Below are 18388 nucleotides of genomic sequence, written 5' to 3' on the forward strand. Positions count from 1 at the left end.
AATTCCCCTGGAGAGCTTTTTGTGTGTGTGCGTGTGCGTGCGTGCGTGCGTGCGTGTGTGTGTGTGTGTGTGTGTGTGCATTCTGGTGACAGACATCCATCTGGTTGACAAATTAAATAAATAAAATATCCAAGCAGACCCAAAAGAAGAAGTTCATAGTTCTAGTTCCTATATGACAGTGCCATCCATCCATTTGTTGACTTTCTCCATATTTGGGTTGGCTTCTCGGTTTTGGCTGCAGTCTCCCATCTGACATAGTCGCCAGAGAAACACAAGGTCATGTCCTTTCAATATATTTAGAATTCGTTTCCTTTGTGACCACGGGAAAAAGAAAATAGAGTTTGAGTAAAATATGAATTATAGCTGCCTTAAAAACGAGGTAGACAGCATTGGGAGTTGCAGTCAAAAACAAATTGACGGCATGTAATATCCATTAGAATTCATGAGAATTCACTCCAACATGATATGCTGAATATGAATTCCAGTTGCCTGGCTCCTCAAAGATGACAATATGGCAACATCTCCGCTGAAATGCACTCGCAGTTCATTTACAAGGAGCTAAGCAGATAAACAGCTGTTACGATAATAATAATAATACAAATTTGGGACTCGTTTTTCATTTTGGCCACACTCATTTTTCATTTTGCCTGCTGTTATTCCTGATGACAAAGAAAGTGGATGTGGCGAAAAGCACCTCTAGGCATTTTAGTATAACAACAGAGTCTCGGATTTTTGCATGAAATATTGACATCTTGAAAAAAAACAACGTTTTGACAATAGATTCGGATGGATTTTTTGGGTGTGTTGGGGAGCTTTGGACTTTGTTCGTTTTGTGGAGTTATTTCGGTCAGTAGGGAATGACTACTTCACAATCTGTCAATCAGTGTGAAAATGAGCGGGGAATAAAAAAAAAAAATCCATCCCGCTAACCTTGAACATCTGCTTCCACGTCCAGGAGGGCGACCCCGTCAAATTTGTCAATGGGAGCTCTTGTTTGGCATGTCAGCGATCCGTTGCCAGGTGAACAAGGAGACGTGTGTATGCAGCCGGTTCCGACGTGCAGGGCCATACTGGACTGGACTGGACTGGACTGACGGGCTCGAGCGTGGAGATGACAGATCTGCTGATGTTTTTCTTCACTCTCCCGTCCCTTGAAACAGAGCAGCTGTGTTTTCTCCCCAAATGGGAATTTGATTTCCTGTTCTATGATTGCAAATATTCCGAACATTCCACGTTATTAGAGAGCCTGAATGCACTTCACTTGAAATTCCATTGATGCTTGACGATGATGGTTTATCTGCAGCGCTATTGTATATTTAAAGGACATTTGGCTTTTAGTTTGTCGGGTGTTTTCCTGTTTGTTTACAACTGATTTATTGACTGTCTCGGCTCTTTTGCTGCTCCGACACAATCAAATGGAACGGTGCACATTCCGCTGAAGGCAGGGCAGGCGGGCAGGCCGTGTTGCATTTCCGCTTAATTGATTAGACAAGTCTCAATATGATTCTATTTTGAAAAGTCACCGGATTTCCCATTACTTTTGTCGAATGACATTTGACACTTGTCAAGTTGTTTCGCTCGTGTGATGCTAATGTTAAATCTATGAATTTACAAAATGTTTGGAAAGTTTCTTTGCAATGAAGAAAAAAGCCCTGTGAGGACTCAACACAAGAGCCCAAGAACTAAAGGAAAGATGCATTTTGCAGCGAAGCGACTTTAGTGGCTGCAAAAGAGTCTGGCGTTGCAGGTACGGGGGAGGTTTCCACGAGGGAGGGGGGGGGGATGCATGTTGAAGCTCTTCCACAGCTGACGAGCAAAAAAAAAAAAAGTTGCAATGATTCTTCTGGAGAGTCCATTACTGTTTTCTGTTGTCTTTGCTGTAAGGAATTTGTTTGGAAAAGATACTTTTTAGTGTAACCTCTAAACGGCTGTTTTGAGTCAAGAAACCCCAAGAAGGTGATAATATATATATATATATATATATATATATATATATATATATATATATATATATATATATATATATATATATATATATATATATATATATATATATATATATATATATATAAGCCCCACCACCCGCCTAAAGATGAATGATTTTCAAAGTATGTCATCCCCCTAGTGGTGAATAAAATAATCACTGCCTCAGTACCTTTTTGTTGTATTTAACGTTTTAGTTCAATCAATACACGTGCGTTCAGTCTTTACAACCTGTTCAAATTGTTTCCTTTCTCTTTTATTTGCCATGCAATGCATTTTACTGAACAGATGCAGATCCCAAATAAAAAGTGTGGTTGAATTGAACTTGACTTAAGCGCCGTTGTTTCCCAAGAAATCAAATTCCAAATCGCAGAACCTCTGCAGCCTTCAACTTAAGAGGTCTCATCTGGATGAAAGGAACATTTGCGGATGTGGTGTCGTAAAAAAAATCCAATTCAAACCAGCGACGGTTTGCGATGTGGGAAAACCCCACGTCTATCTTTGGGGAGCTCGTGCAAATGAAAAAAGTTCATCCTTGGGGGTGGAAGGCTTGGCGGAGAAAAGCAGCAGACAGTTTAGACGCGCTTGGTTGTAATTAATGTCATCTTTGAACCTTTGTGACAAGAAGAATCTTTTCGACAATGTCAGTATTGAAAGTGTGTTTACAAAGACTAATAAATAATATGAAATACACTCTAACTCTGAGTGCATAAATCAACAGACTGGCTTTGACATTTATTGCGCTGCTAAATTAATCTGAGTTAGCTCCGTATCTGTTGATGGCAATCTAATGCTCTTTGCTGTGGGCGACCTGCTCTGCTGCATGGAGTCAATCTTTTTTTTCCCTAATGTCCACATCCCTTCTAATCTCCCATTTCAGGTTGTCTCCTACAATTTAAAAGGCCGTTGTTTCCCTTCCGGACTTTGACGCGGCACCCAAAGTGACAAGTGCCAGCCGTGATTGAATTGCCGTTTACGCTCTGTTGTAATAATAACGAGAGGAGCGAGACGCGGCAACAAGCGCCGACCTGCAATCCAGACTGCAATGTCTATTTTTGCATTCCTGCCCTGGCACTCGAGACGTGCTCATTAAAGGCTGTGCGCCGGTCCGGTTAGGCTGAGGCTGGTAGTCGCAAGGGCAACAACCCCCCCCCCCTCCATGTGGGCTTTCATTCTTGTGGTCTGGCCCGGCCTGGGTGGAGTGCCACTTACTGTACGCGGAGCCAACCGTGACTCCCCTCGGCGGTGCCAAGATTCTACACGTCTGGCCCAAACTACTGCTTAACGTGAATTCCTCCGGGTTGGGGCTTGGGCGCCGTCCCATTTGGGTCTCTGCTTGGGTTAGCTGCTTCATATTTGTGTGTGGGGGAGCGTTGAGCAGAAAAGCATACTGGAAGCTTGTTGTCAGGCCATATTTTCTTCTACTTTTGAGCGACACCACTTGATTTTGTCGTCAGGCTGTTCTTTCTTATGCTATCACTTTGAAAATCAGGTCCTCACAAAGGCCAAATCCACTGTTTGAGTTATCGCCCGTGTGGTGTTGTATTTAACGATAGCGGGCATTTATATTTGAATGTTTAGTCATCTAGTATTTTTTGGAAGGTGGGACTCTCTGGTTGTAATCCCAAGAATCCAATCTGAGCCGATAAGGGGAGCTAATAGATGTTGTAAGGCAGTTGTGATAAAGCCGGCCGGCCGGCCAGGCGGCCAGCCTTGGGTTCCTCAGATACGCTTTGTTTACGTTCCGCAGCTGTTGAATTGAAATGCAGCGCCTGCATTCACACTCTGCTATCAGTCATGGTGCAAAATGTCCAAGTCGGAGAATAAGAAAAGAATGGGCTTTGACAGTGATGCTTTACAGCGACGCGTAGCCAGTTTGAGCGTTCGCACGGCCGCCTCCAAATTGCAGCCTACCGTTTTCCTCCAGATAATAACTGAGGGGAAAATGCAACCCAAAAAATAAAATAAAATACAGTATAGTTCTTTTATTTTGGCTGGAAGTGAGGCACGGCCTTGTGTGCTGAAACAACATGGATAAAGAAGTCGTTTCAAAAGTCTGAATATTACACTGATAGCATCGCTTCCTGTTGTAATTGACTTCAGACAGCAAAGGGCCTTGAAAAAAGGTCAGAGATGACTAAACGTCAGTACGGTTCTGGCTCGAAGATCTCGGAAGGTGGCGTGCTTGCAAGCAGTGTTGGCAATGTTTATGCAGCTGAATCCAAAGTGTCCTCTGTGTTTAGCTTTGAACGTGCTGCTCATGTTTATTGTTCTCCATACACACTTGCACATGTCATCGTTTTAAGTCGCCCACATTCAATCCAAGACTTCGGGATCCTTCGCCGGTTTGTTTTCTCCTCTGAACTTGTTCACGAGGACGCCAGCATAAACATCAGTGGCCGTGCCAAACTATTTCTGGTCTGCCGGGTGACAGAACCGTGAGTCACTCGGACCTAAGAATGCAAAAAGGACAATGGGTTTGCTCGTTCGCATTTTTGAAAGCCGAGACCGATACAACATCCGAGAAAAGTCGAACATTTGTGTAAACAGTTTTCTCCTTGGCCCATCTGTATCGAAAATGGTGCTTCGCTGCCATCTACTGGAGGTTGAGCGTCAGTAAGGTTAGGTCACGTATGCTTGTTTGAATGTTTATTTGTGTTTTTTCTGGATTTTAAAAGGAACAAAAAGTAAGAACAGTTTCATTTCAGTTCTATTTCCCATCACTTTTGAACGCTACATTAAATTGTATTATAGTTCCCACTGTGGAATTTTCACTAGCTCAATGCGCTTTCCAATTGTCGCATTTAATTTCTCATTTGAAGCGCCTGCATCATGTTTCAGGTCTTGGGATCCAGAAAGGCGTCCCCTGTGTGGGACCAATCCCACCACAGCTGCAATGATGGAATCTCCGAGTTGATGTTACACGAGTCTCACCGATTCCTCAAGTGAGTAAAATCCACACGCTGGCTTTCATAACACTTTTTCTCTCGGAGCAGAACTTTCCGTTGACATGAATGGCAAGCGCGATCCGCCACTAACATGCTAAAATCATAATGCATCCGATGAATCACCGTCACAGGAGCTTTCCATTGTAATGGCGTAAATATATCACCTAACTGGGCCCAGGGGAAACGTTAGCCCGCCATATTCTGGAAAGGATGAGATGTGTCTCCTGCGAGTTAGTTCTTGCCCCCATCCCATAAATCAGTAAGGCCTTTGAACCAGAAAAAGGTTTCCCAAGGTGGAGACGGTGACAGACGTCAAGTGTTTGAAGAGACATGCAGCCTGGCAAAGCAGATGTCACATTCTTGACTTAGACATCTTTCTGAAACAGAAGAGATGTATCCGCGGTGTCTCTTTGGTCATTAGCGGGTCTCAGAGACCTGGCGGAGACGTCGCCTCAGTCCCCGAGACCTGGAGACTTGAAAAACTCTCAAAAAAGTCTCTGGATAACACAACTCCCTGTCAACCTGGCTCGTCTCTAGGAGACGTAGCGACTAGAATTAGCCTCCACGATGTCTCTGGTTGAGACATGGAAAAAGTCTCTGGCAAGTTTCTGGCTACGTCAAATCCCTGTAAAGCAGGCTAGAATGACTCTGAGCAAGGGCTTGTTCGGAGGTCTTGGTTTGGGAAAAAACAAATGTTTGTATTTCCCCGCAACTCCCTGGCAACCGAGCGAGCCTCCATTCGATGTGGGGGAGACATCCATCAAGTCACCAAGTTGTCTCCAGGTCGGCGAGATGGGCTCTTTCCAGTTGGTTTTCATTTACATAATACTCTTTGCGAATGCCAATAGTGTCTTCGCTAGCCCCGGTTTGGCTAGTTTGTTGTGCGGACGCCTGTCGACCACAACCGCAGGGGTTCTGGGCCGGGCCGGGGGCGCTGCAGTCGCCGCCGTGCAGATGATGGACGTCTTCCGACCCTGAAGTGTTGTTTCACTCAACCGTGAGTCAACAATTCCCAAGCAGCGGCGGGAGAAGGAAGGAGGGAGGGAGGGAAAGGAACAAGTTGGCAGGGCGGCGACAGGAAGTTCACAAGTGTTGAACGATTACATGGGGGCTTAAGCTTCAGGGGGGCAGGAAGCAGATGCCTGCCCGCCCGCCTGCCTGGCCGGCTCGCTCACTCACTGGAAGAAGTCAGCACAAAAGGCTCACATTTATTGCGTGCGCTGTTTTTGTGTTCAGTCAACCTCATGTGATATTTCAACTACCATCACGTTTCATACGAATCGATTCGGATAGAGTGTTTGATGACCTCATTGCTGGTGCAGGATTCGGCCGAGACGGGTTAATGACTTTTGACAGTCAAGGTCCCATTCTTTCATCCCCCCCCCACCAAATGTTGTGTTTTACATGCCTGAAACTCACATCTGGTTCCTCTGGCTCTCCCGCTGGCCTGTCGGGTCCTGTCCTCTGGGGGAATGCGCTGTCAGGTAAAACCTGCACTTTGACACGCGTTCGCTCAGTCGGTCGGTGGCGACCGGCAACCGGGGCTCGCCTCGCCTCGGCTTCGCGTCAGCTGCTGTGGGTGCGTGCGTGCGAGCGTGCTATTAAATCCGATTACCTGCTCGCTCGTGTCGTTGGAGGCAAAGGCGAAAACAGGCCCATTTGATGATGTCTCTGTCGTTTCGAGAAGGCTCCAGTTCACTTCAATTTGTCTCTCAGCCCTCATAAATACCAGCTTGTATTTTTAGCGCAAGTGCGTGGGAGGGTGGGTGGATGCTCATTTCTCTCCGTCTGGATGTGTTTATGCTGATTGCAGGAGGGAGCGTCAAAAGACCCAGGCTCTTCATGAAGGTTCTTTGGGTTTAGAACCTGTGCACTTAGTTAACCCATCTTTTGTTCAGCCAGATAAAAACGGTCACAAGATGCTCTCAGCAAGCAGACGGTTGCCAGAAAATAGCTCGCAGGCCCGAGGCACGAGGTGGAATGAAGTGACTCTTTACAGTAAAAAAACGTGGCAATAGATGATGATTAAAGCCGTGAAGATTGGGATAAGAACACGAGATCCGTGAAACAAGCCACAAAGGCGCTAGCCGGCATTCTCGGATATGTGGTGACAACTCAGTGCTAGCTATGTATTCAAATGAGACTAGATCTTGTTGGTCTTTTTACAAAAAAAAAACAAGTGTTTTTCGGCAAAACCATCCCTTGCTCTACTCCTGATTAATAAAGAATGTTACAAGCTAGAAAAAAAAAGAGTGGACTTGAACTGAAACAGCTGTCGGCTGGCAGTGAACAAATTGAGGGAAAAATGATACTTTTGGGATCATAGTTTGCGGTGTACTTAATGAATTGTACCAAATTATTTTGAGCGGCAGTGTTTTTCCGTCATTAACGTGAGGGCCCTTATTCTATTGCCAATTGTTCAAGCCCTGAAAAGCTTCAACGCAGTGACAATGTTTATTTTTCGCTGGTGCGGTGTGCCACAAGGTTCTGGTGCGAGGCCCTGAATTCTTTGTTTAATACTCTCTCAATATCTGTGGCCCTTTAGATGCTAAATTGTCCTGGTGTTTGTGTTTTCTATGAGACCGTTAGACGAGTGTCAGAACTAGACAGAGGACTCGACGTCTGCGGCCAGAGTGGAAATACGCCGGCTAAAACCGAAAGGACACTCGTCAGCTGCTTTCAGCCGCCTTCCCAGTGAGTTTTGCAAAAGTCGCAGCTTGTGGGAGCCATCAAAGAAAGTATAATTGCTAGTCTGGCCCTGGGCTGGTGTCTCGCTTCCTTCCAAACGTGTAAGTGTTAGCGGCGGTGGGCGGCCCTGTAATATTCTCTCCATTCAAGCGTTCCAAACATGCCATTTGGCAGCACCAGCCACTTTCATTTCTCAAGGCTCTTTATGTGCCATTTGAAAGCTTGCTGAAAAATCTTTGGCTATGTGTTGTGATTTGGGAAAACATTTGCTTGAATGTCTAATGAGTCTGAATCCATCAATCCATCAATCTGTATTGAGCCATTCCATCCATCTGTACTCCATCTTGAGTGTTATGGATACGCTTCAAGTCAGATTGGCACGTTCCAAAGAATTTGATGCCTTTTAAACACATGCTGTCCACGTCCGGAGCTTTTGAGGTTTCATGACAAGCGGCTGTCATAATGTGAGAAGAAGAAGAAGTGTGGGAGATGTGTTCAAAATTCCACCTTGACAGATTTTGTTTCGGATGGTCCCGACACGCAGATGGAGAAGAGCTTATGATTGCTAAACACATTGCGTGCACGGGACTTCCCTGCTTCCAAATCCCATCTGTCCTGTAAAGATCTCCTGGCCAATGCCTCCTCTGTACTTTTTAATGACATGAGACGGCACCAGCGCCAAAGACGTGTTTTTTTGTTTGGTTTTGTTTTTCTTGCGCCGGGGTGGAGGTGTGGAGGAGAGCCATCCATCCGCTGACCATTTATTTTTCCAAGGACATTCTCATCAAAGAAACATTTTGTACTCGTTTTCCTTGAGGGGCTCATCAGTGAATTGTCGCTGAATGTAAGCCAAGGTTGTCCAGCAACACGTGTTTGCATTTTGATGGTGTTTTTCGTTGAACGTCGTCGCATGACCAAGGCCACTGCTGCATCTTAAAAAGCCATCGTCCAAATGAGACTAAACAGGGAGAAAAAATGTCTTTCGCTTATTTTTTACGACCTTAAACAGATATTGTCCAAAATTGTGATTTTGGGTGATGATTTCTGCTAGATTTGCGAGCGGCCATTTTTTTTCCCAAATTCCATTGGTACGTTTCTGCTTCACGGCAGATGGGATCGGCCTTTCCTCACGTTCTCATCACCCATGCGTCACGCACGGACGGGAATTTGATCGCCCTCCCGAGCATTTCATTTCCTGGCAATCATCTCATCCACGGCCACCTTTTGTGGAAGCTTTCGTCACTCACTCACTCGGGTGGAGATTATCAAGCAAAGCTGCGTGTTTGGAAAACGTGTGGGCGACTCACGCAAAGCCCGGCAAATATTATCACGGATTGATCGTGCGTGGCTGCCTTTTGTTCCTCGTATCTTGTTTAAATCTCCCACCTTGGTGGGCTCCTTCCTGTACGCGCCCGCCGCTTATCGGGGCAAACGGCAAGCTGCTTCTCTTTTGTCTGGAATCATCCAGGAAAAGTTCCCTGTAATTAGAGCGCTCTCGTTACTTGTGAAGATTCATTCTCAGCTCCTCTTCCTGGCGGGAACTTCCTTTCTTCTCTGTTGCATATCCTTCGGCTTGACCTCGGTGATAAATCTGCCCCAGGGACAATCACAGCGCTACTGATCACAGAATGACTCACCGTGCTATACCTTTACTATTTGGAAGACTCCAACAATAGTATCAACATCCCCCCCCCCAAAAAAAAACTGGACTGACATACATATAATGCAATATTTAACTCGTTCACTGCCACGAACGTTTGTCGTCGTCATTTGAAAAAAGAGACTTTTATTCTGCTTTAAACGTAAATGTTCTCAAGCACCAAAAGTTCTTTCGGTAAGATGTGTATTACTTTATATTCAAAGAGAAGGATTTTAAATTCCATTGGAAATAAACACCACTGTTACAACTGTAAAAAAAGATTTATTTGCTTGTTTAATTTCACGCACAAGCCATTTCAAGTACATTTTCCATCCTACGCCGCCAATAAGGTTCTAAGCAAGGCTCCATCATGTGGCTTCAATACAAGTTTGTCACATTTACAGCTGAGACGGCACAAAGTCGCTCCCGTGTCAACACATCGTGTCGTGTCGTGTAGGAGGAAAGCCTTTATTTTGCACATCACGTCAAACAGCTCATGCAAAAGAATTTTCACCATTCATACCTTGACTTTCTATTTTCAGACAAACAGGTGATGGATAAAAGTATTGGGACACGCCATCACATGATGGAAGTCACAGAAAACATCTTTTATGGCGTTTGGCAAGTTTTTCCACTCCCCATTCAATCAATGGACCATGTGTTTGCTGTTTGGTCATTCGATATTTGTTAATCATTCATTACACGCCTCAGCTTGTTCCTTTCTTGCTAATACACCAAATATCCTCCATCAAACCATGCAACCCCCTCTGCCTCTCTGATTTGCTTGACCATTTTAGGCTGTTCCTATTTTTTTTCCCCCCCTGACGGAGTTGAACGTCGGGGGGGATAGTATGACAGCTTTTCCTGCTCTGGTGCACTCCGAGCGAGCGAGTCAGGAGAGAGGAGGAGAGAGAAGTCTTGTTAGTCAGCCTCCAACTTGGGGAGGAAGTTACCACCTCTTCCCAGACTCACACATCCACACACACACACACACACACACACATGCACTCTTGACAATTTGAAGCACAGCGGCAAAGCCAGCCAGCCAGCCAGCCAGCCAGCCAGCCAGCCAGCAGGGAAACGCTCAGGGCTGCTTGCTGCTCCCTTGTGATGTTTTGGAGGCAACCATGTCGCTCCTGAAGCTCTCTGGAGTGTTTGACTTGGACGTGATTTAGCTGGACACGCCGGTGAGTACTTTTGCTCCTCCATAAAACTGTCGCTTTGACTATGGTATGGAAATTTCCAAGGTAAACAAAACATTCTTGACTTGAATGCTCCCCTTTTTTGTTTTGATAGCTCACTTGTCCACCTTTGATGATTTGTGCTGTCCGGTCACTGCTAAGTTTGTGTTGTGACCGACCACGCATGCTGAGGCAGCGTTTTGCGCTGGGCCGGCCGGGTCCGGCTTTTCCTGCGCAGCTGCACGCTGCTCATTGTGGTGAATGATGACTTGTCACTTGGAATGCAAACAAAGTGGCGCCAAAGCCACCAAAACCCACTCGGATGCGGTGCGGGAGGTCCGCTGCCAATCCCTGCAAATTTACTAGGACAGACATAAATGAATATAAGCCGAATATTGAATGTAATAGTGGAGCTCCCCCAGTCAATCAGATAACACTGATAACTTAGGACAAGCGTCAACGCATGTTTGGCTGACCCCCTGCTTTGACTCCTGCGCGACCCCACCGCCCCCACCCCAGAGCTATTCACCTCCCTACAATCAATCCAAAGCCCCGCCAAGCCAGTCTTGTCTTCATTTGTCCCGAGGAGGCTCGTTAGCGCCGCTCATTTATTTTTTTAGCCCAAGGCTCGTGTACCGATCGACAGTCCGAAAGTTTGGCCAAGTCAAGACGGGATGCTGAAGATTCTAATGACTAAGCAATGGGGGCGAGCATGTCCAGTCAATTCCGACTTGATTTATGAAATGGGGCTCTTGGGAATGGCCTTCCGCCTCCATCGTATGCGATTTGGGGCTCTCAGAAGTATCTCTCATTTCACGTCCAAAAGTGAGTCACCAACGTGGAAATGTTTGTCTCATTCTTGAATCCACCAATATCATTTTGTGCCCTCAGCGTTTTCCCGTATCAAATGACATGGCTTGGCATTCTTAATGTTGTGAGAAAATGAACAGCGCCTTTCAAAATTGCCCTTCAAAGTTGCTTGTCTATGTAGACAAGAAGTCTGACCCTCAAGGAGAACGGCACAGAAAAATGCAAACACGTGTTAGGTGTCACAGGCCAATAGGCGGCGGCCGCGGCCATTTAATTGATGCAGCGTGTTGGACGGCGTCCGAGATGGATGTCACGGGTGAGATCAGCGCTCATCAGGAATGCATCGCAACATGCAGAAAGTATGAAAAAGCATGCCAGAATTTGGGACAATCCGCTACTTGCTCGCTTAATTGACCAGTTTGCGGCCCTTTTTTGCACGTGCAAACATTTATCAAATGAGCCCGCTTGCGATTTCCATACGAAAGCACGGACGCTGGCTCTGCTTCGTATCGGGAGCACATCTGGGCGCCATTAAGCACTTGCCCTAACCCCCAGCGCCATCGCGTATCTCCATTACCCTCCCATTACCTGCCAGGGCTCGCAGAAGACGCGGGACAAGCGCTGCTCTGTGGTTGCCCCCTCCCTCCCTCCCCCCCACGACACGAGGAAATTGATTTGGGACTCTGAAAGAAACTGGCGTCACGCTGGCGTCTTGATTTTACAAGGCTATGTTTGATGGAAATGTTTCAAGGTTGGCGCGCATCCATGTTGACTTTTTTTTCGTGTTCTTTTTCGACGGAATATCAAACGTGACGGCTCGGAGTGGAATCGTGTCAAAGTCCGAGAGCTGAGCAAACACGCGGCCTTCAATTCACACCCACTCAAGTTTTTAACGGCTGGGAAAACAGAGAGGGAATAGAAACATCACAAATACACCGTCCTCATTGTATTGCATGGGACAATTTCTGTCGTGGAACCTGGAAGGTCCATTTGGAAACTGGGAATGGTCTGGAGATGTGCCCTGTGATTGACTGGCAACCAGTTTCGAGCGTAATTTGCCTTTTGGTGGTTCAGTTCCAAATTGACTCCCTCCCTTTAGTGTTTGACTTGAGTAATTCCACCGTACGTATTTGGGATTTGTTTTGTGTATGCCATGGAGCCTCCTTATCTCCATGCATTGGTATGCTTAAGAACATGGATGCGCTTCTTTCTAAATATTTAGCTCTCTGTCACTAAATCAAAGTATAAGATTGTTTGAAAGTCTGTCGTGACCTCGGTCTGGTTTGGGGGGGGGGGGTCGACCACATGCCTGTCCCGTATCCAAACGCAACAGCCTGGAAGGCCTTGCCTGGCCTGGAGTGGAAACTTGACTTTACAGAATAATCACACAAAAAACAAACATGCGTGTTAGCTTTATTGAAATCTTGGAATCGTCCATCGCTGCGAATGCTTGTTTGTCTCCACGTGCCCTGTCAGGGATGAAAATGAGAACGGGATGGATGGACATGTCGAGCTTTAAAACTTTCCACGTAGCAATTATAAGACTGTTCTGCATCCCGAGTTTTCCTTCTGCGGCTGCCGCAGAATCAAAGCGGGGACTTTTTAATGAACGAGGGTGATGACACAGGATGTTGTAAATTTTAATGTCAGCTTCCACCATCCGACACGTCGCTTTTGACTAATTCAAGTCTATTTATAGTCGGCTATGCGGTTTTTTGCAAAGTTGTCGCGGCCGTACGGAAATTCCAAATGGCAAAAGTTCAAATGAAGAAATAACACAGACACTGGTGATATAATTTCACGAGTGCATACATCAAGCGTTTTGACTCCCGACATGAATTCCAAAGGAGTTACAACTTCTTCATTGCTTCAGCGCATTTAAGGAGGCCTTGGATAAATTGTTCAGCTGAGCTCAGGAGGCTGAAGTTCTGGATGACAGACAGCGCCATTGTTGTTTTAGCATGCTCACAAAAATATGGATGGCTCAGCCTGACCATCCTTGATAGCAAACAATACCCGGATAAAAATAGCGCTTCCTCTTTTTTTCCTGGGGTGTAAACAAAACATTTTGTGGAAGTTAAGCGATGTCTTTTTTGCGAGTTGAGCTCTGCTAAAACGTAACGCTATTCTTTTGATTTAGGTTGTCAACACTGACAGGAAAAGGGACGCTTGTGGGTTCCACTTTAGGATATGAAGCTCGGAAAAAACAAACTGATAAGCCCGCGGGAACCCAAAATAGGAGCGGATATTAAAGGCATGGGAGCCTCCAGTCCAACCGCCTACCACAAAACCTTGGAGGCTAACATTACTGCAGTTCCGGCAACATTCCTACTTTTGCTGGATTCCGTGTAAAACGCCGCGACTGCAGGACCTCTGCGTGAAAGAGGCCACTGTTACGTCCTTCCCAAAAGACACATATTTTTTGTAGCCTTGAAGGCTAGCATCACTGCAGTTAAGACAACATCCCCACTTTAGCTGAATTCCGCGTAAAAAGCCACAACTGCAGGATCTCTGCGTGAAAGAGGCCAACTGTTATGTTCTTCCCAAAAAGACAACAACATTTTTTTTTTTTGCAGCGCTCAGCATTCTGCAACAATGCAAGCTATAGAGAGAGCGCTGAAGGTTTTACTGTGCTTCTACCGACGGGATTGTTGTAAAGCGGCCAGTGTTTGTAATAGCGAACCAAACTTGGCATGCACGATTGAGCGTAAATCCAGATTAGGGAGGATCGCTTCTGTTAATAATTTACCCTAGCAGTAAAAAGCAAAACACAAGAAAACAACACGGTGGTGTGATTAGTAATGAGATGCCTTGGGAAGGGATCCCCTGTGGTCTTTTACCGCCTCGGCGTTCAAGTGGCGGCCGTTCCAGCCAAAGTGTGCAACCCTTAACGTTGACCTTGAACAATTCTGCACTCGTATACTTTATTACCCTTGAAACAAAAGCAATGATCTCAGTTCAATCATGCGTTCTTGGTCTGCTTTTGCTTAAGAGGATAGAGGGTAGATTAGTAGCGAGGTGTTTTGCTCCCTAGGGGGCGCCGGTGAAGGAACTTTAATTGAAAAAGCAGGTCGATAAAGTTTGTGTTTTTTATTGCAGTTGGCCGCAGTCAGCCTCGGATCGATAAAACTTCATCAGATGGTATTTTTTCTTTTAAATGGCCAGCACGGCTCTTAAGCTCCCGTTAGTCATAATCAAGGTCATCGGTATTACCGTTGAAGTGTTTCGGCCGCTGCCAAGTTTAACAGCCTGTCACTGGAATATTTGGAGTTCCAAATGTGACAGGTTGTTAAACGCTTCTGGCCAGAAATGAAAGTCTTTATTGTTTGGAAATGAGACAAGGATGGCGATGCATTTGAAATCCATTTGAAATGTGAAGACAAAGACAGAAGCACGATCGGAATCCCAGTGGGCCTCATTCACATCTCATTCTGGCCTGGACAGGTTTTTTTTGCCATTTAGTCACTGGGAAACGTGAACGCTGCAGTCTGCCTACTGTTTGCACTGCGGCCGCGTCAGCGACTCTGGATCTAATGCGGCTTGACGACTATGTGTGTGTGTGTGTGTGTGTGTGTGTGTGTTTGCTCTTGCCTCAGGGTTACCAAATGAACTGTGCGGCCTGAGGACCAAAGATCACAAGCCGGCTCCAGCGTGAAGGCACAAAAGAAGGATTTGCAAATCTGTTCCCATCTCCGAGTATTCTCCGAACGCCATGAGCTGCCACTGAAGACTGCTTGGTCCTTTGATTTAGTGGTGAGTGCTTCATCTGTCTTCTGTTTACCACCCTGCTCTCACCAGCAACATGACATATGGTCTACATATGTGGATTTGATGCTTGGACCCCCCTGACCTTGTCTCCCGCCTCCCACCACTACCAAATGAGTCAAATAAGACACACATCACATTTGGCATTGACATCAGCGTAGAAATCTTTCGCCGAGGTTGCGAGCGGGTGAAATTTGGAGGTAAACGTAGACATAAACGTGCAATTTTTCAGCCACGCGTGTTACCTACGCAAGGTTGGGTGCCATGTGGTTCAACTTAGGTTAAAGCGGGACGCTACGTGTGTTTTGGATTTATTTTTACCGCCAGCCACAAGTTGGTGCTAACATGAGCCAGGAGAATTGCAACCACCTCCCGTTTTCATCTTATTAGTGTGAAGGCGAAGGCCTTCACACTATTGTTATTCTACTTTATTTTTCTTCTTATTAGTGTGAAGGCGAAGGCCTTCACACTATTGTTATTCTACTTTATTTTTCTTCTTATTATTCTACTTTATTTTTTTTTTCTTCTTATTATTATCCTACTTTATTCCTCCCACTTTTTTGACACTTAACTACTCCCACATGCTTTAACCGATTCACTCCATTCCAACTTTCACACGTTCCAAAAATTCACGGCATGACTGCTAGTATTTCATTTGTTCATAACATTTACCGTTTTTGCATAATTAGCAAATTTGTGCCTTAAAATCCCCCATTCATTCTTAATGGCGCATTAGACACGAGCGACGTTCCTAGTTCGAATTTTGACATCTGACAACTTTTTTCATGATTTCTTTCCTTAACTCGTTTATTTAACTCTTTTATTTTTTATTTATTTATTTTCCATTCATTCATTTAGTTATTCATTTAATTTTAAGTTAAAAACATCATTTTACCGTTTTAACGGCATTTACCGTTTTTATTTCTTGTTTAATATCATCATTCCACCGCAGCAACACTAAGCCACCGTTTAGCTCAGTAAGAAGACAATGGTCCTTTGAACACGAGCCACGTCCGTGAGCGAGTTCGATCCCGGTTGGTGATCATTTTTTTATTCATTAATTTTTCATTCATTCAATTTTAACACATTTTAATAATTATTTTCATCATTCATTTAGTTATTCATTTAATTTTAAGTTAAAAACATCATTTTACCGTTTTAACGGCATGTACCATTTTTATTTCTCGTTTAATATCATCATTCCACCACAGCAACACTGAGCCGCTGTTTAGCTCAGTAAGAAGAGACTGGAATTTGAAGCACGAGCGCTGTTCCCGTGCGAGTTCGAATCCGGCTTGACCAATATTTTTTTTTCATTCATTCAATTTTAACACATCACTTTAATAATTATTTTCATCATCATCATTAATTTAACATTTTTATTTTATTTAATCATCAATTTACCAATTTTATGTCATTTAATCATCATTTCGAGTCCCACAATAGTGTGAAGTGCCTTCGCCTTCACACGCAATTTCTCCAGAAATTGCCAATTCTAGTTTTCATTATGATGTCATCGCACCGAGGAAGTGGAATTTTAGGAAGTGGCTTTAAGGCGGAGGATGACGGGCAAGATTAAAGTCGACAATGCAAGTCCTCTATCAAACTGCCATTTTGTCTACTGGCAATTACAGTCAATATTAAACAGCGAGATTCAAACGAGTTGTTTGTAACCTGAAAACGTACGTTGGGACCACCTGCAGATTTCATCAGGCAGGAGGAAGTCCTCTACAAACTAACCCTTAACCTGCATTCGAGGGCTGCGTCATGCCCAAGAGGGTTAGCGCGTCGCTGCGCCATGTGTTCGATGCATTACATGGAGCCAAAAAGCTCACAGTGGAGCTTTTGTTTGACCCTCGTAGGCGTCATCTTGCCCACCCGCAGGCACACGAAGGCTTCCGCGTGGCTTTGTCATGGAATGTTCCGCGTCGTCTCGCCATGCCGTTGAAAAGTCCCACTGACCGTGTGTGTTGTCTCTCTGTTCTGTAGCTTTGAAGACGCCACCATGGACGTGAAGAAGAAGGAAATGGATCTCCTGAGTAACAGTATCGCTGCTTACGCGCACATAAAGGGTACGTTGCGGCCATTTTTTTTCTCGAGCGTTTACAAAGTCTTGAGTCTTGAGTAAAGCTAACTGTATAGCTAAGTTAACATTCTGTCTTTGAACTCTTTTCAGCCAATCCGGAGAGCTTCGGCCTGTACTTTGTGCTCGGCGTGTGCTTCGGCCTGGTTCTGACTCTCTGCTTGCTGGTCATCCGCATCTCCTGCAAGCCTCGCATCCGGACCGCCGCCGCCTCCGCGGCCGCCTCGTCGACGCTCGAGAAAAAAACGGCGCGGGACGACGAGGACCAGGAAAGCGAGGACGAGGAAGACGACGACGAGAGGGACGACGTCGAAGCGCCGTCCCCTCTGCTCGCCGCCACCACCTCCACAGTCACCACAGAGATCCCCGCCGGGAACCACAGCAACCACTCGGACGGAACGCTGAACGTGTTCACCTCGGCCGAGGAGCTGGAGAGGGCGCAGCGGCTGGAGGAGCGGGAGCGCATCATACGGGAAATCTGGAGGAACGGACAGCCGGACATCTTGGGATCGGGGACGGGGACCATCGGGAGAGTGCATTACTACTAACAGACACCAAGCCGCTAAGACTTGAAGGCTGCAAGTGTCTTGTTACAGACTAATGAATGAATCCATGTTGACTAAACAATGCAGAATGAATGGAGCTGAGGACACTTGAAATATGGTGCTTGATGACATGAAATGGCCACACAGTGATGTACTATTCACAAAATGTGTTTAATAATGAGCTTTCTGGGGAGCGGTTTCTGTGATGAATCGACATGATTACGCACACAGGGAAGTTTCTGCCGTGCCTACGATGAAGAGCCACTGGATGGCAATAAAGGAAATGAGTCGAATGAGATTGTCTGAACACAAACGTATCACTTAAACCGAGGGGTGAGATCATGTTACATGCAGTCAAATTAAGGTTTCAATGAAAAGGAAATTAAAGATAAGAGAAAACTATTTGCAGATGGTGCCCAAGGGGCAAACGGATTTATTAAAAAAAAAAAAAAAAAAGTTGGCAGAATCACCTTTAATCGTTTTCAATGTACCGTATGTGCCTTATTTTGAATGGAAACATATCTTTTTAATAAAATCTGTGGGACCAACGATATAAAGTTTAAGCCTTGTGTGAGATGAATGTTTTTCCAAGGCTGCTATAAAGGAAGTGGCCTAATATGGTGGGATTGCAGAGAATTAAAGTCATTTCCTTCAAAATGGAGGACAGGAAACTAATGGTGTCACATGCATGCTTGATTTTTTAAGTGTGTCCATTTGATTCTTGCAGCAAAATCACTCTACAGTTA

At 45.3% G+C, this 18388-nt stretch overlaps 1 protein-coding gene across 4 annotated transcripts; it reads left to right on the forward strand.

Annotated features, from left to right (window-relative positions):
- The first annotated feature begins 1525 nt into the window (after positions 1-1525).
- eva1ba (eva-1 homolog Ba (C. elegans)) lies at positions 1526-18299 on the forward strand. 4 transcript variants are annotated; one of them, XM_085917959.1, is made up of 5 exons: positions 1526-1747; positions 4825-4928; positions 14846-15002; positions 17004-17086; positions 17191-18299. In XM_085917959.1, the coding sequence occupies exons 4-5, from the start codon at positions 17020-17022 to the stop codon at positions 17643-17645; spliced, it is 522 nt and encodes a 173-aa protein (XP_085774085.1). In that variant the 5' UTR covers positions 1526-1747; positions 4825-4928; positions 14846-15002; positions 17004-17019; the 3' UTR covers positions 17646-18299. The 4 variants fall into 4 exon arrangements, with proteins under 4 accessions (XP_085774085.1, XP_085774086.1, XP_085774088.1 ...); XM_085917960.1 differs by lacking the exons at positions 1526-1747; positions 4825-4928 and adding an exon at positions 10150-10445; XM_085917962.1 differs by lacking the exons at positions 1526-1747; positions 4825-4928; positions 14846-15002 and adding an exon at positions 16371-16793.
- Positions 18300-18388: the final 89 nt, after the last annotated feature.

This window comes from Syngnathus leptorhynchus, chromosome 8 (genome assembly GCF_054491065.1).
Source record: "Syngnathus leptorhynchus isolate UIUO chromosome 8, UIUO_Slep, whole genome shotgun sequence".
NCBI classification, from domain to species: Eukaryota; Metazoa; Chordata; class Actinopteri; order Syngnathiformes; family Syngnathidae; genus Syngnathus; species Syngnathus leptorhynchus.

Bases quoted from the DNA above. Each gene is read 5' to 3' on its own strand.
- eva1ba (XM_085917959.1), top strand. From the start codon at position 17,020: ATGGACGTGAAGAAGAAGGAAATGGATCTCCTGAGTAACAGTATCGCT. The intron at 17,087-17,190 runs GTACGTTGCGGC...AACTCTTTTCAG, and splicing joins TGCTTACGCGCACATAAAGG to CCAATCCGGAGAGCTTCGGC.